This window comes from Eumetopias jubatus, unplaced genomic scaffold (assembly GCF_037043125.1).
Source record: "Eumetopias jubatus isolate StellerSeaLion01/CBP00866 unplaced genomic scaffold, mEumJub1_p1.0 scaffold_5, whole genome shotgun sequence".
NCBI classification, from domain to species: Eukaryota; Metazoa; Chordata; class Mammalia; order Carnivora; family Otariidae; genus Eumetopias; species Eumetopias jubatus.
The window spans coordinates 145,488,776-145,512,086 of record NW_028274811.1 but is presented as its reverse complement, the minus strand read 5'-3'; the positions used below and the strand labels follow the sequence as shown (position 1 = coordinate 145,512,086).

Genomic DNA, 23,311 nt, shown 5'->3' with positions numbered 1-23,311 from the left:
GTATTCCTCATCTTCCAGCTCCTGAAGCATGGGGAGTGAACTACCTATTCAGCGTGACCATGAACTGTCTGGAGGGTGGGGGTTGCAGGGACTGGTGTCTTCAGCGCCACTGGCAGGGGGACACACAGACTCCATGGCAGGGGTGGATGGACCGTGAGCTCAAACAGCTTCGGTTTCAGACCTACCCACTCCCTGGACTCCTTCCAAGATCTGTGCAGAACTGTATATTCGCAAAGTGTACTCTTCTTCTTCAACCAGACTCCCAAAACTACCTGTGCGACAGGGACACAAAATCTGCATCCACCCTGGCTTATGTGCAGTGGAGCATCAGAAGCCTGAGGCTGATGGAGAAATCAGAATGGTTAGCTGGAAGAGGCCAGGTCTAGGCCATGGGCTCTCAGCTGGGAGGCGTAGGTACTTCTGAGCAAACCCCACCACAGCTCCCACGAGAGAAGGAACTAGAACATGAGCATCTCCTGAAAGCAGCGTGGACCAATGCCAGGCTACAAATGCACCGGGCAGGCTTGACTCTGCTCTCCTCTCTTCCTCCTTCCCTGCCAGAGCCTGGTGGGTGGGTGGCGTTGGGATATGGCAAGAAAAGCGTAGTGAGGGGGAGGTAGGGAGAGGGAAGAAACTGACCACACTCTTCCTGCTCAAGCAATGAAGGCTTGCATACATAACGTTATCCCAACTACTGCCATCCACTGAGAAATGGGGGAATACATTTCAGTTAATTGCTTAAAGTTCGAAACAGGAATGCTTGTAGACTTAAATTAAACTTCGTGAGTTTTCTAGCTCCTGATTCAATCCTTTTGCCCTGCCTGCCTTTTGTCTCTGAGGTATTTTCGTAAGCTTTTGATTTAAAATGTTATGGGTAAAACCTTGTGGAAGAGCGGAGGCACAGAGGAAATGTTCAGTCTGGGCGCTGCTCTGCAGGATTGCCCGATGTGGAGATCCATCCCAGGAACAGCTATAACTTAGTCACTTCTTGTTTAGCAACTGCCATGGGCATCGATTTCTACTTTTGCACAATTGATTTTTGCTTCTGCTCCCATTTGTGCCTTTGTTTTTGGACAGACATCATATGATGAGTGTCTGAGAAGTGTCTCAGAGAGGTCAGGGGACCTCATGAAGGAAGACCTTATTTGTCGATACAAACGTCAACAAGCAAATGCCTGGATTTATGGAGGAGACAGTACCATGGCTGAGTTTAACCTCCGCCTTTTTGTTTTTTTACCCCAACTTGACATCAAGTGATTTAGAAAAGAAAGAACCCGAGGAGTTACCATGATAAGTCTTGAAGACACCAGACTTGGGTTGTTTTAGAATCTGGCCAAAAGTCTTTATGTCCTTCCAGTCATCTCTTGGTGAAGAATTTTCCAGCACAGTAGAAAGATTAATAAACTCCTGGCAAGCAATTTCCTTGATAAAATGACAGCTCTATATTCAGTGGTTTAATTTATGTCTATAGAGGATTCACTGCTTCTCCACTGCCATCTTAGATACACGCAAAGCAAAAATCTATTAATTCTCAAAATGGCAACATGCGAAAGCCCTTTTCACCACAAAGCTTAAGGATCAAAATTGTGAATTTTGACCGTGTTGTGTTTCTTGACAATCTTTCAAAACATCTGTCCAGTTCTCACTGGGATCCAGTACTGATTTTTAAGTGTCCAGCAGATGAGGGTGATGAAAGGATGTTAAGCATGAGCCCATGACTTCCGTTTGTAGGCATCAAGACTGCGGGTTCCTCTGTGTGTAGTGGCCTCTGAAAGCAGTGAAAAACAACACAAAGTCCGTGTCCATTCTCTCTCATTTGGGGAGAGTAGAATATGGTTTGGACGTTGGAGGAAATCAGCAGGCATCCCTCACTTATCCATAATTACTTATTGACTTCTTGTTTTGTGAGTGCGGTGGTGGCAAGAGCCAATGAAACGAATACAGCGGCAGTAAGAGAAGGGAGCCCTGTGTGAGACAGGCTGTGAAGGGCGTGACTCCTCTCCTACCCAAGCTCATTAGTCACTGGCTGAATGGCGCGCACAACCTGAGAGTCTACCTTCCCGACAATAAAAGGAAGGACATTTAAAGATTAGTTTTGTATTTTGTTTCTTTCATCCAAATGGCAAGAGTGAATACAATATCTCTATCCAGAGAAACATGACCTTACTCGGTCTCAAGCGCAAGCAGCTTGGCATTCTTTGAGACACCAGCTCACTGTGAGGAAAGATGTTGGTGTTTTGGGCAGGGGCCACTATGGAAGCACAGCTATAAAAACACTAGGCAATGAATATTTGTGGAGAAGAATTAGTCTGGTTTCTAACCCAGATGATTATCAGCAAGAGTTTGATTCTGACAATTAATCTGGCGCTTTGATTTGACTAGAAAAACTGTGACCCTCTACTTGCCAATAGGGACTGCCCTATCCCTTTCCACAGTAAATTTACAGGGTCTGTTTTAAGAGCCCAGCATGTTTTCTCAGCAGGAAGTCTAGGCAGAAGCAAGGGAAGGGAAGGACAGACATTAAGTCCCCTCCTTCCCGATCCCCTTCTTTCAGTACCCAGGACTCAGAGGCATTTTCGCTGTGGTGCCCTGAACCTTCCTGCTACCTCTGCTTCATCTCAGGACATGTCTGTGCCTCAGATGACAGAGCAGGTCCACAGTACCTGGAGATCCATGCTGTCTCACTGAGTAATTACCCTGAGGAGGGTCCCCTGGCATCACACAGGATGGCCTGGAATGACTCTAGGTTGCTACTGATGCTTTTCTCAGAACCCTCTGGGGTAGTCTTTATGGGGCAGCCTTCCCAGCTGAGCCCCACTGAGTTCCAGAGACCAGCACATGGGCCCGAAGGTGCAGACAGACACTGGAGAATAACAAGAACCTACTGTGCTGAGCCGGGGTCTAGGAACGAGTCCCACACGAGACAGATGTGATGGCAGGGGCAGGCAACCACCTGGCTGGCAACCTGACTGAGGGGCCAACCACAGCCAAGGTGGGAATTCATCGCCAGCCAATGAAATATTCAGGCTTGCTAGCTGGAAATCTTTATGAAGAGGTTATTTTGCCCCAATGTGAGCACAAATACGAAGATCTCTTTTGCATTTTTAATGATTAAATATTAATACAGTACTATTTAACTATAATTGAAGAAAGATTTGGATCCAAAACCTAAAAACAATGTGCCAAATCTCGTTCAAATCTGAGTCCCAGTGGTAAACAAGCTAACGTTTTAAGTGACGGCTAAGTAAATAACACCTGAAAGCAAAACGGGCCACATATATTTTAAAGCCAAATCCCGTTACTGAATTTTGTGTTCGGGAAGATCCACCAAATTGGTCTTGGACCTAACACCTCTTGAAGACTAATAAAACAATGATCTCTACTGGCTAGGAATGAGATAAATTCCAATTTTCCATGTCATTAAGCTGTGTGTTACATTCAAAACATTCAGACACTGGCAGCCAAGGGGGAAACTAGAAGTTTGGAGAACAGAGTAATCAGAAGAGTTCAAGTAAACTAAGAACTTCAATTTTTAAAAAAGTTAAGCCATCTACTTTAGTTTTGCCAGAGGGATAGAAATGATTTATTTCGTTTTCTTCATTCCTATTTTCTAGCACATAGTAAAGCAGTCTTTTTCAGGCAGCGTTTGCTCATTTTGCATGGAATTCAGAATTTTGCTCATTAGGTGCTGATATTTTAATTGTACTAGAGTTGGAGGTAAGTTTCATTGCAATTTCTATTAAGAAATGACTTGTAATAGAAGTTCATAATTCAAATCCTCCTACAATTAATATTCGAAGCAAGGAAGAAAAGTGTTTTCTATAAAAGTACAAATAAATCTTATCTAGATATTAAATATTACAGCAGCTTCTGCTGCGACATTTTTAGCTGTAAGCTCAAACTATTCATGATGCTTAAAAATCATTCTTTACAAGTTTGAATTAAAACTTTTTTATTCGTTCAAATGAATCTACCCCCGAGTTGTTTTAGATTACTAAGGAATGACCTTTAATGCAGCCCTGGGGAAGGGGTCAGGAAGACGATTTGCAGGGGAGATGATATAAAAAAATGTAGGAAAAATGAAGACGATTAGGTGGGCAAGTAAGGTGCTGGGTGGCGTAGTGGCGGGGCACAGACCGTGAAGAGGCTTTGGAGGGTTGGGGGAGAGGGAAGGAAATTGAACGGGGGACACAGAAGTTCAGTACAGCTCGTGGCTGAATTCGGGCAGAAGGCTGGGGAAGAGCCGGGGATGAGCTGCTCCTGGTAGGTCTCACAAGCTGTGCTGAGATGTCTGGACTCTGTCTTGAGGCAAAGGGGGCCATGGGCAGGTATGGTTCTGAAAAGTCATTTAGTCAAATTGGCTGTCTAGAAAGTTCCACCTGGCTGCCATTTGGAGAGTGGCCTGGAGAGGAGGCAGCCCGAAGGTGGGGAGCCCAGTTAGGGGTCTGTGGCAATGATCCAGAGGAAAGAAGCCAGCGTGTTGGCCATGACCACAGAGAGAAGTGGATGGAGGCAGACGTGTGGGGCTTTCTCGGGGCGTTGGACGCAGACACGTGAAGGAGAGGTGAGAGCCAGCAATGGTTCCTTGGGTACGGGTTTAGGTGAGCGAGGATGCAGGAAGAGGACTCGAACCCAGGACAGTACGCCGGTTTGAGATCTGGTTTGGTTTGCGGTGCTGTGGGAATGTGAGTAGGTTAACTGACAGGTGGCCAGATATACAGAGAAACAGATTTGGGAGAGTCGTAGACGTGGGTGGTAATTGAAGCCAGGGGAAGAGGTCGTGTGTGATATAAGAAAGATCTAGGTACAGAACCTGGGGGGCCGTCCACATTTGAGAATAAACAGGAAGACAAGCCCAAGAAGGATGGAGAAGCAGCAATCGGACAACTTGCGGTGACTCAGGGGACAGTGATGTCACAGGAGCCGCCTGAAAATTATTTCTGTGAGTGAGGTAATTTTACTACATCATGTTAATAGACTAGAAGCATACAGGATCGCAGCAGGGCCTCTTATCAGGGAAACATGGCATGCTCTTCCCTAAGACGGAGCTTGAACTCAGGACTGTTGACTGCTGTCCTAGAGGTCTCTGTGATCCTCACTAACACTAATCTTCAGCACAGTTGACCTGCACACACACAGATTAGCACTACATGGAATAACAGCATTCAACTCTCTTCTAAAACCGTGGCAACGTGCATTGTCGTTAATGCCCTTCCTATAAAAGCCCATGTAGTCTGGTTTACTTATACCCCTGGAGTGCAAGCCGGGGCACTAGAGAGGCATTTAGGGGTTGTGGGGAGGGAGGGTGGAGAAACCCAGGGGGAAGAGAGCTGTGAAAATGTGCAAGTGAATAATGATGATGGTGATGATGATGACAAAATGAAAACCTTGCATCCAAACATCCAGCTGCCTGTGGACAGGATGGCAGAGAGCATTTGGCAGCCAAATGGCATGAACAGTGTTTCAGAATTAACAGCAGGAGCTCCTGTTGGTATATGACTTTCCAGTTTACAAAGCTCTTGGATGATGCCTGTCCCATTGCGCACAATCAGCAATCCCGCTGGGCACGTGTCGTGGCATTTACTTCATGGTTGAGAAAAGCAAGGGACAGGGATGGGACCGATGGGGAAATGCCTGCCATCTCCATGAATGGATGGTCTTTGACACCAGGTCTTTGACACCAGGGCTGAGGAAAGTGACAGACTGCTACCCAAAGCAGAAGGCAGGCATCAAGGAGCCCCAATCTCCCAAATTCATAGGGCTCTGAGGACATTCCAGATGCTCCAGCACATCTGTGAGCACTGACAGTGAGACCCAGGGAACCAAAGGTCTACCTGCTGTCCATCAGCAGGAAGGCACCACAGGGCTGCCCAAAGTCAGTTCCTACCTGATAGGCAGGGAAGTCTCAGGGAGCTTGCCTAGTCATTCTGCATCTTGAATCTCTGGCCATTGATTCTAAGTCCTATGCTCTTTGTAATTGACCAGATAGTGGGATGAGCCTCCCAGGCACTAACTTGCTTTCCAGCCTTATTAGCAGTTGAGTGTCCAGCACCAGGGAAGCATAGTGTCACTCTCTTTCTTCTGCTTGAACTAAACTTGGAGGAATATGCTCATCTCGGGGTGCTACTTTACAGAAAGGATCTGACAGACTTGCGTGGGTGTAGAAAAAAGTGAGGGTCTGGTGAACTTTGTGGAAATGCTGATATATTAGAACCGAGCATGTCTGGCCTGAGCAGGGACGACCTCGTGGAGACAGAATGGCGGGCTTCAAACGCAGGAAGGCTATCACAGATGAGAAAAACTAGACTTTTCAGAATGGCATTGGAGGGCAGAAGTTGCTGATAAAGACATTTTTACTTAATGCAAGTAAGAAGTTCTGAATAACCGTAGCCACACTGAGATGGAATAATATGCCTCATTAGATGGTGAATACAACTGAGATTAAATGTATTTGAACACAAGGAAATGACTACTGGAGCTGAGGGTGCCTTTCCTTTTTCAGTACAAGAACCACCTTCCTCCCGCCATAAAGTTTAGCAAGGATCCTGGCTGCCCACTTTCCCCGTCCTGCCTTGCAGCTGGGTGCGGCCATGCGACTGAGTTCTTGGTCCTGAGATATGAGCAGGAGCTCAGCCCTTTGTTGTATCACTTGCTTACAAGAACATCACTTGCCCTCACGTCCCCTCTCTCTCTTTTCCTGTGGGCTGGAATGAGAGACAGATGAGCTAGGGAGCTTTTCTTACAAAGGCAAGGACAACAGGCAAAGCAACAAGATGGCTCCCCGGATCCCCTGCTGGTCCGGGTCACCTGCCCAACTGGGTACAGTCCCATGAGTGGGGAGGAGATACTTGTTCAGGTGGAACTTCCACATTTTTGAGTCTTTCTGTTAGAGCAGCATAGCCTGTATCCTAACCAATGTAACTAGTTCTGGGAGATGTTGTACAGATTATTAAGGTATTATATAGTGGTTTGCAAACAGTGGTTTCTGTAACCTTATAATTCTATGTCCCCTGCCCTTGAATTTTGTCTCCTTTCTTCCGAAACCAGCTCTCCCGCAGTCCTCACCATGGTCAAACAGAAGCACCCCGTTATGTCAGTGACCTCATTTTCTTAAAGTACAGAGGTTCCCAAAAGTCAAGAACTGTTGACCTCCAGCTTCTCTTCCATCCCTATATCAAGTCTGCTCCTAAGGGTCATCTTCTTTTCCCTTAGAAAACAGTCTCTGGAACGATACAGCTGATAAAGAAATTTTAAAGTTCTATTTGTGGTTATCCAAACTTAAGGACTGGTTAAAAAAAAAAAAAGCTGGTGCATGATGCATGTGATAACAGTCTTCTGCAAGTATTTATTTTCCTTTAGGGGAAGAAAGTTAGAAGTCCAGGCCTCACTGAAGTTGAAGGTTCAGATAACACAAATATGTTTTGGCTCGTTATGTCTCAGGAATCACACATAATTTTTAACTGGTCAACACACTCAGTCGGAAGAATATTCTGATTTATTAAATGTGTCTCTCAAAGTAAAATAAAGTCACTGAGGTAATGAAATGAGATTCTGGCCTCTGTGCCCGAGTCCTAGGAGGGAATTAGCCAGTGAGAGATGGACCTTTAATTCTGTCCCATAGATATGCCATTTTCATTTCAATTTCTCTCTCCTACTCATGTTTTCCTCTTATGCGTAATGCCCTTAAGCCGTGCCTCCTAATTTATGCAAACTCCATGTATTCGAGATTTTGCTCTATAATTTTCCTACCCCAAATTCATCCAGTAAATCTGTAGTACATATTTCTGAAACTAATGAAGTTGCCAGTAATTATTCCATATTTCATTTTTACCCACATTAGCTGCTTCCCTTGTCTTATGTTTTCCCTGAAACTCTTTTTTTAAGCCTATAATAGATATTTAATAAACAGACTTGAAGCATGGAGAATTAAAAGATATGGATTAGACATTTTTTCAATGATATGTAAACTGTCTAGGAAGAACAAAAAGGAAATCTATTTCCCCACTGATTAACAACAATTCATAAGGATGAATGAATTTGGTCTTCTCACCAAAGCAGTTTTCAAAACGAAAGGCTTTTGTGAATTTTGAGCTTTGCTATCATGATATTGAGCATAAAGGTCCTCATTTCATTTCGCAACTGCATAATTTGGAAATTATTAAGAACAGCTCTTTCTTCACCTTTTTAAATCATGGGTCAGCTAAAAACATCACCATGGGTCAACTGAAAACATCAGCATCGGTTTCTCCAGATCATCCTCCTTGAACATCCTCACACAAAACACGTTTTAAACCATCTTTAGCTCTTGATTTTTAGCTCTATTAAATTCCTGTCAACACATTCTTCCCCTTCATGAATATAAAAAGACAATTACACTTTTTGAACCCTACTACCAACCTAGAAAAAAACTAAGATGGAAAACTCATACTACCATTCGACAAATAACTTGTCGAGTCTCTAAAAGCAGTTTCCCTTCAATGCACATAAGTAGGGGAAGGTGTATTTCTGCAAAGAACTCTTCAGGATCCAAAGGAAAGTGGAGTTTATTTGAGGTAGTACTATTTCATCAAGCTTCTGGAGCCACTGAGTCAGAACAACCTACTAATTTATAGCATGTTCTCCGTGTCCAGCTGCCTGTTGAGCCGAAAGATCCTGTCCTGGGACAGAATTCATTTGGCATCTGGAGGAGTCCACGAAGGAACTAAGTAGGGATGCTGGGATGTGAATTTCAAGCAAAACAATATGTAACCCAAAACTTTTGAGAGAGGGGCTTATCCCAACGTACGAAATATTTAGAAAAGAACATAATCCACCTACAACACTCCCGAACACTGTATTTTCCCATCTCTGTTTCAACTGAACATACTTGCTCTTAGCAAACAGGAAAATCTTGAAGGAGAAATAGATAGGCTAAACTTTGTAAAAAAAACCAAAACTGCAAAGTAATGAGAGTGTAAGGGAAATAGAAAGGCCTGGGGGGAAGTCCAGAAACAGACTATAACTCAGTAGAACTATATAACTCAGTAGAACCAGTGATTAAATATTTACTTTTCCCCACCAGCTTAGAAAAAGACAGATTTTCGCTCCGGCAAGACGGGTCCTGCTCTCTGTGATGCGAACCTCTTGCTGCGGTCCCACACGCTCAACCTTGAGACTGGCAGGCAGGGGTTGAAGGCAGAGTGACTTCGGCTCACTCTCCTCCTCCACGCAGGTGGTCAGGGGGCTGCAAGGAGGTGCTCTGAGGAAGCCCAGGCCCCCTGTCCCAGTCCTGCTTAGGCTTTCTGAATCTGTACCGAGATCCAAGCCTATGCTGTGCTCCCTGTGGACGAGTGATGTGCTCTACGCCTGTTCCCTCAAATCTATCGTGGGATCATCAATCATTTAAACTACCCACATGGGCTGGTCCGGTCATAATAAAAACAACTTCTGGGATACACTGTTAAAAAATGCTCCCCTTCTAACCAGAAAGGAAAAGTTATACACCCTTTATTTAGCACCCCTTGGAAATGAGGTATAGAATCAAAGTGTCTAGATGTGACACTTTTCCCCGATTTTATTTTTCAACCGTTTTGGGGTTGAACACCTCTGTGAAATGTATAATATAAACTCCCTCCTGCCTCCTGAGAGTGTGTGGGACAAACATGCAGCTGTCATCAGGAACATCAGCCCTCTCCCCGTGGGCAGTGACTCAGTGAGGGTCGGGGCTAGGCATATAGGAGAGGCTGTTGGGTCTTCTCCTCCTCGTTCTTGGGCTGTGATACCTCTCGGCTTCCTGAATTGCTTTATATGTATACATTTTTTGTCTTCTCTCCAACATTATTGCCGACACCTACCTATGCCTTTTTTTTTCTTGGCAAAATCACTCAGTTCATTAAATTTAGTCTATTGTACAATATGGACACTCAGGAAAACAAGCTTATTTTCTTTTCTGTAAGACAACCTAGGGTAAGACCCTATGAACATGGGTCTGTCCAATCCAGAAGACTCATGGATCTTAGTGTCTGTCCGGGGACACTTAGTGACCCTTCTCTTCTGCTTCTTCATTGATTGTCTTGCTTTGAGTTTCAATCCCTCAGACTGTTGGACAAGTCCTTTCTATATCTGTGATGCACCTTGTTATGACCCGATATGGGGTCTTTGGGCTCAGGGCCTGTGTGAACCATGAACCAAGAAGGTAAAGCAAACCTTACCTTTTTGTAGAGACTCCTCAGATCTCTGTACTGCCACATGCTGTTTAGGACCTGAGATGCGGCCTTGACCACTTTTGGAGAGTGTCTGATAAAGAAAAGACAAGACATGTAAGGTAGTGAAGTAGGGTAGCTGGGCTTCAGACGGGCGCTGACTCGTCAGGAATTTACAGCATTTACAGGAATACACGGGGAAGTGCAAGGGACCGTCTGCCAGTCTCCAACCTTACTCTCCTCAACACAGCCACGAGGGCAAGCGACAGGAATGCATTCAATTTGGCAAAGGATTTTCAAAATGCAAAAAGAAGAGCAGAACCTTGAGTCTGAATGCAGATGTAGTGGAAGAGAACGAAGAGAAAAATCGCGATCCGTAAGGGCCAGAGTTGGGAGTTTTAATGGCAGTGTTGTGTGACATCTGCATAGTAAGTAAGAAGAGGAAAAATACTCATTTTCTCAGCTGAAGCAAGAGGGCGTACAGAGTGTTGGCCCTACGTGCCTGCATGATGAAAGGGAGCTGCTCTCCATTTGCCCAGGGGGTTGGCAGCGGGAGAAGAGGTGTGCGCATTCTCTCTTACACTTACATAGAGGAATGCACAAGCCCCGTGTACAATTCGAGTTCCATCCTGTGGACCACAGTGAGAAACCAAAACCACATAAACCTTCTGACTGGTGGTTCTTAGCATTTCCCCGAGTCATGGCTTTAAAATCGCTATACAACGCTAGCTCAATATTTCGACTTTTGGGTCAGTGCCCATCTGGGTCTCAAAACAGACACGAGGTCCATAAATCAGTGTTGAATTAGTCTGATCTCCTTGGAAGTGATTCTGGCCAGTGGTGAGGGGAACTGTTCATTACCTGTAGGTTCTTTATTCTAATGGCTCGTTCCACAACCAGCTGCACAACTCTAGTGGTTGCCAGGGACGCCGTGGCCTGTCTCAGGGACTGGCATTTTTTTTTTTTCCTAAAGGGTCAGATAATAAATATTTTCCACTTTGGGGGGCCATATGGTCTTGATCACAGCTACTCAGCTCTGCAACTGTAGCACGAGAGGCGTCATAAATAATACATCAGCAAGTGGAGGTGGCTGTGTTTTGAGCAAATGTTATTGACAAAGGCAGGAGGTGGGTGGGATTTGACCCCTGGGCCATAGATTGCTGACCCCTGGTCTACGCGTATGGTGACTCCTGGAGTCGGGCAGGACGTAACCATTCGTGAGGACCCCAAAGTGAAGTCCACCCTGAAGCTGACCGGTGCTGCAGCTGCCCAAGGATTCCCAGAAGAGAAAATCTGAATTGAGACCAAAAATGCCTCTGAAATAAAATGGCTTTTGAAATAGAAAGTGAGCAAATGGTGAGATGGGCTGAGGCTGAGGTTGGATTCGAGAGCCAGAGTGAGTGGCTGTTGTGAGGATATGCATGTCGTAATGGAATTATGAGATGTTAACACATGGTCCATGACGTGTTTGCTACGTGCCTGGGTGTTCAAGTTTGCAATTTAGACCAAGTAAGTTTAAGGTTCCTTCGTCCATTTGCTTACTGGTAGCATTAACAATCATTCTTGCTCTTTTTATTGCTGAGATGGAATTCGACTTTGGCTGTGTTTGAAAATACTAGTTATATCATGTATTTTTAGTTTTATTTATTTATTACTTTTGGTTTTCTTTTTTTTAAATTTAAATTCAATTAGCCAACACATAGTACATCATTAGTGCTCAACAATTCATCAGCCGTGTATGTCATGTATTTTTAAAGGAAAAAAAATGTAGGGTTCTTACAAATTTCAAAAATTTTTTTTCTCTATGAAAGATGAACTACATTTAAGTGACATGTGTACTTTCCTTTACTAAAATGGTCACTAAATGATTGTATAATTTATGCTAGTGTCATGCTCTAAACGTAATATTAAATTCCTTTGATTTAAAGACAGAGAATTTTAGATCTTTTCATGGATGTGGCCACAGGTACATGTTAATCGTATATAATCAATGCCGCACAATGCTGTTATGTTTTGCTGTATTTTATCATTGTTAGCTAGATATTTGTCCATGACAATAGTCAAGCAACTCTTGAGGAACATACATGAATATTCAGGTAGTGGTAAGGTAGTTGAGACATATTTAGTATGCAAAAATTCCTTGGAAACAGTGTAATATTTTGTTTCTACTTCTTGCTTAGTTACAAAATAGAAAAAGACTTTGAATGTGTAACGAATAGTGGGTTTTAACTTCTCAGTTAAAATGTCAATATATTACAGTGTCATAATAACATGTGAAGGTCAAACAAACATTGTTTTAGACTTTAAAAGTCCATCACTAGACTGGTACCATAGCAACTTCTACATGAACAACTGTAACTATTGATTGAAGGACTTGAACAATTGAGTGTTTCTAATGTGACAAGTGACTACAGCCTAAGCCACAATACACAGTTCCTCACTGACAAGTAACAGATGAGACGGTTAACAGCTTTTCTGTCTTATGACAAAATACAGTGACACAAGCAACACACTATTTCCTATATAATTTTTAAAATTAGAAAAAAACACAAATGTACTTTTGAAATAGATGCATGTGACAGAATGTCCATAATGTGAGTTTACAATGATGTGAAAAGAATAGTTTAAGTTATCAAGACTTGAAAATAGTAAGTATAAATCTCCTGTATGAGTCATTAATGATTACACAATGTCTGATCCTGACTAGAGTTGTGAAATTAGGGGTGACTGAGGATGTTAGTTGGTGCAATTGGTTGTGGGTGTTCAGCACAGCTATTCCAAGCTGTAGGACACCAGAACTCCAGTCCTGGTGGTTGTATTAGCAAGCTACATTTCAAACAGACTGTGATTGATACCTCACTAGTCTGATTTGTTAATAGCACGGCATGTTTAAGTTTGTGTATATTTAGAAATGAAACATACAAATGCATAAAAATGGAGAATCACAGGCACATTTTTCCACCTGTGTTTTATCTTGGTATCTGAAATTTAAAAATCAGGTTTGAATTAAACTTATTTCTGATAATAACTTTTTAAGGACATTTTAGGGAGGACAGCTTTGCAAGGATTTTGTAAATTAACTAGAGCAAACTGCTCTCTCTCCCCTTTCTAATTATTAACTAATCCCCAATTTCAAAAACTCTCTTTTCAATAAAGAATTTCTATTTTGTTGAAACGTGTCCAGAAGGCCTTGGGAATCTCAGTGCTTCGCGTCATAACAGAATTGAGTGAAGTGGTGAGTTTAGCGTTAAGATTCAGAATAATTCTTCTGGATTTCTTTTTAAGGGTATTGAGAAGCAGTAACAAAACTGAAGTGCAGGTGGGAGATGAGGCTATATGCAGTTATAAAAACGCTGTTTTGATCCTCAAATTAGTCATTATATAAAAAAGAGGTAAGGGGAGACTGGGTGGCCCAGTTGGTTAAGCACCGACTCTTGATTTTGGCTCAGGCTGTGATTTCAGGGTCATGGGATCGAGCCCTCTGTTGGTCTCTGTGTGGAGCATGGAGTCTGCTTGGGATTCTCTCCCTCTCCTCAGCTCCTCCCCCTGCTTTCTCTCCCCCTCCCTCTCTAAAATAATAAATAAGGTAAGCCACATGGAAGAATGGAAGAGATAAGCAGGAGAAATGGGAAGATGCCTGACTCCACTCATTTCAACACTTCTTATTAAACTTGGTGTAAATCTTGACTATTAACATTGGAAAAAAAGGTCAAGGAACAGTGAGATGGAACACGTCACTATTCCATAAAGAAACTTCCAGTCAAGTCAGCAGACAGTTATGAGATCATCCATAGTGAAAGAAACATCCCGTTAACAATAATCAAGGTTGGACAAGACCTAATAGGACCATTTTCTGGACTGGCAATGTGGATGTACACTCTTTCATGGATGGTTTCTTCAAATGATTTTTAAATTCGTTTCACCAAGTAATTTTTTTTTTATCGCAGGACTGATAAAAGCATCTCTTCTCTTTAAGGCCCATTGAGGGATGTTTACTGCAGTAGGGATGCCCACACAGGTGGAAGAAATTAATATACGCCAGACCACCCCTCAAACTCTCTAGTCTTACAGTTCAAAGAAAACAATGTTTGAACATCTCACCAATATGCACAAATACGTCGGAGTGTTTTTGTGGATGATGGTCTCATTGTGTGTGTGTGTTTGCTTAAAAAAGCATTAACATATTAAGCTCCTAATGCTCCAAACAGAGAAGCATTTTAATTAGAGATTCCAAGGTTCTATTGAAGCTACATGAAGAAGACTATGTGGTCTCCTGTCTATGTGGAAGAGCAATTTGTTTGAAGTCCAATATAATAAGGTGTAATTCAAGCCAACCATCTGTCTTGCACCATCATTATATGAGTCCAATGGGGCTCCTCTACTTGATAGAGAAAAGTGCTTGAATACTAATACTAAATTGTTGATTAAACTTACTGGGAGGTCTCAGGGTGCTTACATAGAAACCTGAGACTTCTTTTCTAACACAATGGTAATATCCTGAATCAAATGAAATAATGAGAGAATTTCCAAAAAGTCTCAAAGTACCTCCCTCACAGCCTTTAACAACAGAAGAAAAATTATTTAGCATTTAGATGTCAAGAAATGAGGGAGGTAGGGAATGAAAAGTCAAGAAGTAGACCTTTGATAACAAAAGGTTTACCCTCTTAATCTCATTGATTACATTGAGGGATTTCCAGGAGGCAAAATTTAATTAAGGTTTGCGAATGTTTCTGTAACATTGACAGCTTGCTGATATAATGAGGCTCTGGCTGCCAAAGATATGTTTTGGTTGCATGCAGTAAGATACCATTGATTCTTAAATCAAACGGGGGACATTTCCATTCTCGGCGGTGCAGTTGCTTGGACACAGGGCCTTATCTTTCTTTATGCCACTTGCATAAAAGTCCTTCCTCACCACCATCCTCTCTGCCTGGAAAACTTCTGTTCATCCTTTAAGACGTAATTATTACTTCTTCTGGGATATTATGACAGCCCCTTCCTCATTTTTAGACTGTGAAGTATATAGGCATAGTGCCTCATTAAATTAAACAATTTGCCCCAAATGTACAGCTAACATGGGAGACGCCCCCCCCTTTGCTCCCCCCACCCTCCCTGCATGACTCGCTATGCACAGCTAAAGAGACAGAGAGCAAAAGGATGTGGACCTGTCATCAATACTTGGACCTGCAACCACAAAGGAACAGCAACCAAAAGATAACCTCCACATTCTCAGGTTAAGCTGTTTGTCGAGTCTATGTTGGAGGAACACACTAGTGTGTGCATGATAGATTGTCAAGTCTGTCTTACCAGGAACAGAGCCGTCACCAAGTCACGAGTTAGTAATCAAATTGAAATTATCAGGAAGATCAGTTTCCATCATGGGGTGGGAAGACTGGAAACCGTGTGCTATTTCCCTTCTCTTGATGATCAGCGACAGACGCTCTCTGGTGACGTTCAGTAGTGTTACCCATAACCAGCTGGATGTTGGACACACTTGGAACTAATTCTACCGATACCAATTCTACAGAGATACGAAGTCACTGTCCGACTTACTTATCTCCTTTGCTTTTGGAGATGCCAACCAACTTCTCAATGCCGCCAGCGTCCCGTAAGGCCTTGGCGTTCTCCATGTTCTTGGTGATCACCTCGTGCAGGGTGCAGCAGACGGCTGTCACCGTGTCATCCGACATGGCCTTACTCGCCGTGTTGTTGCTATTGTTCCCACCTGGAAGCCGGTGGACCAGGTCTCGCATGGCATATTTGCCTTTGGAAAAAAAAGTCAAGGGAAAAGTTGAAATGAGGCCAAACTGGAGGAAGAGGGCAGAGAAGAAGGTGGGGCAGGGGAGAAAAAGGGGCCACCGGAGGCCACATGAATGCAATGTTGTCCATTTTCCACCACTGAATATTCTGTCGGGTCACGGGGAACACACACGGAGAACAGACTTTCCTCGTGGTGAGTGCGCAGACTTTTGGCGCTAGATGGACGTGGGATGGAATTTCCGGGCGAGTTAGTTCCCGCCTGTAAGCCTCAGCTTTTAAAAACCTGTAGAACAAGGACAATAACGGTACCTACGTCACAAGGCTGTTGCAGAGATTAAATGAGTAAATGTGCGGACGGCATGTCACCCATGAGGATTACTGAGGATGCAAGACTCCGTAGGTGTTGGCTATCAGTGCGTTCCTGCTCTTCGGTCACAGAAACCAAGAAAACACATGGCAATTCCGACATAACTTCACCCAAAACTACCCCCATGGGAACTATGTTGAGGCCTGAACTACTTAACAAGTAAGAGTCAGACCACAAATATGTGGAGATCATGATCATGTACATAACTCCTGAGCTCTGGCCCTTATCAAACAAAGAGAAACATTTAAAGCAAGCAAGAGAGACTTTACAAATAATGTAGAGCTAGGTGTTCTCTGAACCGGGATAACCCAAAGATTCGCCTGTCTCCCTGATGGGCTTTACCGTATGGCTCTACCACATAACATTTACTAATTTGACACATTCTCCTTTGCGCGAAAAACAAAGAAAATAAAATCCAACTTTGCTTCCTTGACTTGCTTCATCATTATTAATCTTGCTACTCCCAGTGACAGAGGTACTTATAATGACATCCTCATGGAGTGCTTTTAGTTTACAAAGCATTTTGGGCATTACCAATAACCCTACAAGACATTAATTCATTACCACCTGCAGCTTCCAATTCTGTCCTACGAATTTACTTCTGGAACTAAGTAAATGAGTGCCTGTAGCAAAGTTGGCTGTTCTTAAATGTTTCAGATGGAATTGGCACGTGTCCAAAGCTAAACTCCTTCCTCGTCTCCCATCCCCCAATCAGACATGTTTAGCTAGCTCCTGAAAGTCATTTGAAATGCTTTGCCCCCATACATGTCTCTAAAGGAGAGACTCTTTGGCTGTTTAATCCTCCGGTGTGTGGTGCCCGGGGGTAAGGAGAGGAGACTCATGGGCGAAGGCAGTGATATCTCCGTTCCAGGCATTAATAAATAGAACATAGGTCCTTGTCATTTTGGCATCTGCTCTTATCCTATGTTTAAGTGGCTTACTTTAGCGTGGACAAAAAAAAAACGCTGATGTCTAAATTACTGAAATAGGAAAGTGTCTTTGTTCACTTGATAGCTGAGAAGTATCTGACAAAAATGGTTTGCCTGAGAACCTCCAAATGTAGCCTATTTGTTTCCTAAAGACAATACTTAAAATAGTTTGGAGAAGATCCTTTGTGCCTGGACAATCCTCTGAGCAACTTGCTGGATATTTGTCATTGAATCACACTCAGCTCTGGCTAAGAGTTTACTTTTGCTGAGCTCAACATGCTGAGACGTCATTAGTTCATGAACCCGCACAGACTATCTTAGGCAAACCTGAGTTCCATGGATGTGAGCAGGTGGATGAATGGGGTCTTAAAATTTTTTCTTCCTAAGGGAAGTGAGAGAGGAACGAAACAGGAAACTACTTCAATCATTATGCATCCAGGGGCATTCACAGTCCCGACTGAGTACGGAGGACTGGTTTGTGACCTTGGGCATCGCTGAGGTTGAAAGCAAAAATGAAAAGAGAAGGAAGATTTGGTTGCAGACTTCTTCAGTTTTTGCTGTTACTGCCATTTAAAAAATTATACCAGATAAATCTGAAGGTGTGGATTCATCCTGCAATGTTTCCGAATCCATGAGCCGTGAATGAAATGCAAGGTGTCCCCATCACATTCAGGGGGCATGGGCAGCCGCTTTCCAACCCAGAGCGGCCTCTCTGACTTGCCCCGGGGTGCTGTACAAACACTGTTGTTTTCCATGGACTCCACAGTGTGGAAAATGACAGGAGTCTCTACCATATATAACCAGGCACAACCTGTCAAGGACACCTATTGGAATGATTTTATTTCTAATATTTCCAATAGAGTTCACTGACATTTTACTGGACAAGTGGAGATTTTTCCTTTAGTCTCTTTATTAGCCTATTTGGAAGGATATATTTTAATTTATATTTTTGACCATCCAAGTGGAGAAACAAATCAAGTAACATTACTCCACAGAGCAGAAGACCTCCAGACAAAGTTTGTTTTTTCTTTTAAGGGCATACAATCGTTTTAGCCTTCAATTCTGCTGCCGAGAAAAGCTGTCTTCTCATACTGGAAATGGAATCCTAGCTTCATGTGAAATTTGGGTAGCAAGAATAGCTTTTTTTTTCTTGTGTTCATAACCTTTGAGGCTAATTGGGTGGGAGAAAAAGAAAACAGGAACATAGAATAATTACAGTTGCAAGCAACCTTCTGTGGCAGACTAATAACAGGAGTCCAGGGAAGGGAGACATTAGGTTGCTCTGGGCTTGTCACAGAAGGCTTGATATAGGAAGTAAACATTCAGGATTTGTTCTATAGGTCAGGGGAGCCCCAAGATCCACCTGATATTCTACAAAGAGAATTCTGGTGCCTCAAGAAGGAAAGTTTCAGGGACGCCAGGGTGGCTCAATCGGTTAAGCATCCGACTCTTGATTTCAGCTCAGGTCATGATCTCAGGGTCATGAGATCCAGGTCCACGCTGGGCTCTGCACTAGGTGTGGAGTCAGCCTAAGATTCTCTCTCCCTCTCTCTCCCTCTGCTCACCCCACTCATGTGCCCTCTCTCTCTCAAAAAAAAAAAAAAAAAAAGAAAGAAAAAAGAAGAAAAAGAAGGAAGGTTTCAGAATAGAAAGATTGAAGGTTGGAGAAACAGGTAGTCTTTTTCTTGACAATAAAACTCTCTGTCTCTGAACTTCTAGTGAAATTGTAAGCATCACAACTCAAGGTGATTTGTGCCCATAATTGTTCTATGCCCATATTTTCTTTGTTCTCTAAATTTCTAAACAACGGAAAGAGTAAAAAAACATTCTTGCTACCAATAGGAGGAAACTTGGCACCCCCTCGCCCCCCAAACTTTTGGGTCCCTAACGTCTGAGATTTCTTCAGAGGTAAAAGGAGTTCACTCTCTTTAGGAACTAATTCCTTTTTTGTGCCACGGGATGATGAGAAAAAGTTGCAAGGTGGGTGAGCCAAACTGCAATTTTCACAGACTAACACCATGAAGGGAATAAAATTGTTTTTTGTTTTTGTTTGGTTTGGTTTCAGAGAGAAATGGATAGAGGTAAGTTTCTTCTTGGGCTAAGGAGGAGAGTGGCCAGACCCCCAGATGGATGCCAATATCTTCGGGAGCCCAGAGGAGGAACCTTGGAGGTTCTGCACGGGCCCCGGGACATCAAGAGCGCCTGGAGCCCAGCAGCGCCCCTGTGCTGCATTGGGATGCTGTGTGGAGGCAAAGGAGATCATAAGCAGACAGGCCTCACCTTGGGGTTGAGCCTGGCAAGAAGCAGAGGAGCTTCCTGTCTTAGGATGAACTGCTGAGGCCCACAGAGTAGGCCTGTGGTATCAGCACCCACTGCAGACTGACCCACTCCCCCTTTCTCTGGATTTAATTGGTTTAATAATGAGTGAATGGTATGGCACAGACTGGAAGTCCAGAATGATTCATGCCATTTAACAGGCAACTCTAATATATCAGGACAAAAACACGGGCTTGTGACCTCGGAGGTGGCTGAGGGTCAGGGACAGGATGATGGCCATGATGGCGCACCGTAAGACGGAACTGACAAGTGCAATGCTGGGGTGACGGAGGAGAGAAGACTCAGGAGTCTCTAGCTGGGGCAATGAGGTGGATAGTGAAAACCAAGTGCATTTTACAATTTAATAATCACGGACAAGTTGGATTTCTGTTGTATTTATTCGTGCACAAAAAAAACATGCCAAATTAGTTAACCTTATATGGGAGAATAGTACAGCAAAGTCCTATCAAGGAAAGAAGGTTCCTCATCAGGTTCAAAAGACACCTAGATTCGTGAAAGCAAAATGGATACCTTGGCCTGCCTCCATTTGCAAGAAATATGCGCTCCATCATCCACTGTCATGGAATCAAATGTTAAAAAAAGAAAAGCATGGGCGCCTGGGTGGCTCAGTTGGTTAAGCGACTGCCTTCGGCTCAGGTCATGATCCCGGGGTCCTGGGATCGAGTCCCACATCAGGCTCCTGGCTCAGCAGGGAGCTCTGACCTTCTCCCCTCTCATGCTGTTTCTCTCTCTCTCTCTCTCAAATAAATAAATAAAATCTTAAAAAAAAAAAAGAAAAGCATGCTGCTCCTTCAGATTGAAACAAAACAAAACAACACAACTTCGCAGCCTCCACACCACCATCAACCAACAGATCACTCTGTTTTGCGAAGTTCCCGGTAGAAATGAACACTTGGGTCCTTTCTTCTAAGTTACTTAGTCTCTGATGAAAAGAACATTATTTCTGATATGCAATCACTGGTATGAGATGACCAATAACTGGTATGAGAGGACCAGTGGAGATACTGTCATCCTGTGAACAATATACTGTGTTTCCATCAATGACTAACTGTAACCTTGTAACTTTGCTACCCTTGCTTGTGTGTGTGTGTGTGTGTGTGTGTGTGTGTGTGTGTGTGTGTGTGTGTGTGTCCTTTAAATACTTGTATGTAAGACTGGTTGAGCCAGTTTTCTAAGTCCAGAACCTCTGGAAAATTGCAAATAACAATTATTTTCTCTTTATAATGTTTCTTTCTGGAGTCTTCTGTTTAAAGTGTCAGGCCCATGAAGTTGTAGATGGCCTCAGGAGAGTGCTAACCAACAGTGCTGCCCAAGTAGGACACTCTTAGCAAAGCTCTCGTGCAGGCAAGGGCTGGTGGAAATTTCAGGACAGTGCAACAGAGCTCTGCTCTTGCTGACTTCTTCAGCTTCTGTGTTTTTTGCTTATTTATGACTCTCTATTTCTAGTTCAGGACTAAGCCTATTTCTGGTATTAATTTGTGTGCCACCACTTAGTTTCCCCACTGGTGGCAGCGATATTGAGTAGTGGTTTATGGTCTAACCATCTGTGCTCTGTGAGGTGGCAGACAATAGAGAAGTCACTCGAATCCCTTCCAATTAGGTATCTCTTTTGATCACTGATAGAGTCCTTTGTATAGCTGGTCTTTGGGATGACTCAAATATCTTTGTAAACTTAAATCTCTCAAGCCAACTTTAGAGAAAAGATAACTTAAATAAAAATGTTGGCATGGAGATCAGTCAGTGCTGGATCAGAAACATCATGGCTCCTTTGTCTCTGAGATCTTAGCCCCGCTTTGGCTTCTTTGTTTCTGGGGCTGCTAAAATTGGCCGGTGAGTTTTTGCTGAGATGCTCTAAATTTACTCTTTTCTTTTTCAATTTTTTTTTTTTTTTACTGTGGTAGAATATACATATTCTAAAATGTACCATCTTATCCACTTTTAAGTACATAATTTGGTGATATTAAATAATTTTTTATTGTGCAATATCACCACCATCCATCTCCAGAACTGTTTTCATCCTGCAAAACTGAAACTCTACACCATTAAACAATACCTCCCTATCCTCCCCACCCTCCTAACAGCCAACATTCCACTTTCTCTCTTTATGATTTTGACTACTCTATGTCCCTCATATAAGTGGAATCATACAGTATATATCTTTATGTGACTGATTTATTTCACTTAATATAACGTCCTCGAACTTCATCCATATTGTAGCATATATCAAAATTTCTTTTCTTTTTAAGGCAGAATAATATTCCATTGGATGCGTATAGCCCATTTTGCTTCTCCATTCATTTGTTGATGGACACTCGAGTTGCTCCCTCATTTTAACTATTGTGACTAATGCTGCTGTGAACATGGGTGTACAACTATCCTTTCACTTTCTGTCTGTTTATGTCTTTGTGTTAAGTAGAAGCTAGACAGGAGTGGTGGAAGGAACACCCCAAGGCAGAGTCTCAAGGCTCTGAAGTTCGGGAGTGACAGAGACCCGAACTAGAGGCAAGAATGGTGATAAGCGACACACTGGAAGCCTGGGGGCACAACATCCTGACCTTATGGCTTCCAAGACCTTGGAGCTGATGAACCAAAGAGCCACAGGTGTGGAGTATGCACTCTCCTCTTCCATCTCTGCCCCAGGGTAAACCCTAGACTCATTATAATGCATTTGCATTGTGGGAACAGTCCCAACAGATGGAGGAAGGCTGCCAGGACAGTTCCCGTACAAACCTTGTAGGGTAAAAAAACTCCCCCTCCTAACCTGTGGGAGGAGTTTCCCAAATGATTGGAAATAGCCTCCATTAGAGACCACTCCACTGTAAGTCACAGCTCCTGCCAGCCCAGAGGGACCCAAGAATATACAATCCCAAAATCACTTAGGGGCCATTTCCACCTCTTGGAACTTGTCCTGCTCTCCCACTTTGAGAGTGTACTTTCACTTTAATAAACTGCTCTATGTTTGCTACTTTCCTTCTGGCTGTCTATTTTTTATTTTGAGGGCCAATACCTGTGTAAAATCTTCTCCTGCGGAACCCAGGGATCAAGATCTCCATCCACACGACACAGACTCTCTCTCGCCCGTAACATCTGGATCTAAAGTGAGTCTCCTGTAGACAGCGTATAGTTGGATCATGGTTTGTTTTTTTTAATGATTTTATTTATTTATTTGAGAGAGAGAGAATGAGAGAGAGAGAGCACGAGAGGGAAGAGGGTCAGAGGGAGAAGCAGGCTCCCCGCGGAGCAGGGAGCCCGATGCGGGACTCGATCCCGGGACTCCAGGATCATGACCCGAGCCGAAGGCAGTCGCTTAACCAACTGAGCCACCCGGGCGCCCTGGATCATGGTTTTTAACCCATTCTGCCATTCTGTTTTTTGACTGGAGAGTTTAATCAATTTATATTTGAAATAATTACTGGGGGGGCCCGGGTGACTCAGTTCGTTGAGCTTCTGACTCTTGTTTTCGGCTCAGGGTCATGAGATTGAGCCCCTCAGTGTGGAGTCTGCTTAGGAGACTCTCTCTCCCTCTTTCTATGTCCCTCCTCTGCTCTCTCTCTCTCAAAAAAATAAGTAAATCTAAAAACAAAAAAAGAAAAAGTTACTGATAAGGAGGGGTTTACTTGTGTTAGTTTCCTATTTGTTTTGTAGCTACCTTGTAGCTTTTTTTGTCCTTCATTTCCTGCATTCCTGTCTCTTTTGTGTTTACTTGATTTTTTTGTAGTGAAATGTTTTAACTACCT

The 23,311-nt window shown here is 43.2% G+C and overlaps 1 protein-coding gene across 2 annotated transcripts in view; it reads right to left on the bottom strand.

Moving 5' to 3' along the window:
- The window catches only part of CTNND2 (catenin delta 2), a 564,215-nt gene that overhangs the window by 30,921 nt on the left and 509,983 nt on the right, over nucleotides 1–23,311 (bottom strand). For both annotated transcript variants that reach the window (XM_088023533.1, XM_088023534.1), the window contains 2 exons: nucleotides 15,735–15,945; nucleotides 10,191–10,275 (listed from right to left, as the gene is read on the bottom strand). In XM_088023533.1, coding sequence (XP_087879659.1) covers nucleotides 10,191–10,275; nucleotides 15,735–15,945 — 296 coding nt within the window. The remainder of the gene's footprint in view (nucleotides 1–10,190; nucleotides 10,276–15,734; nucleotides 15,946–23,311) is intronic.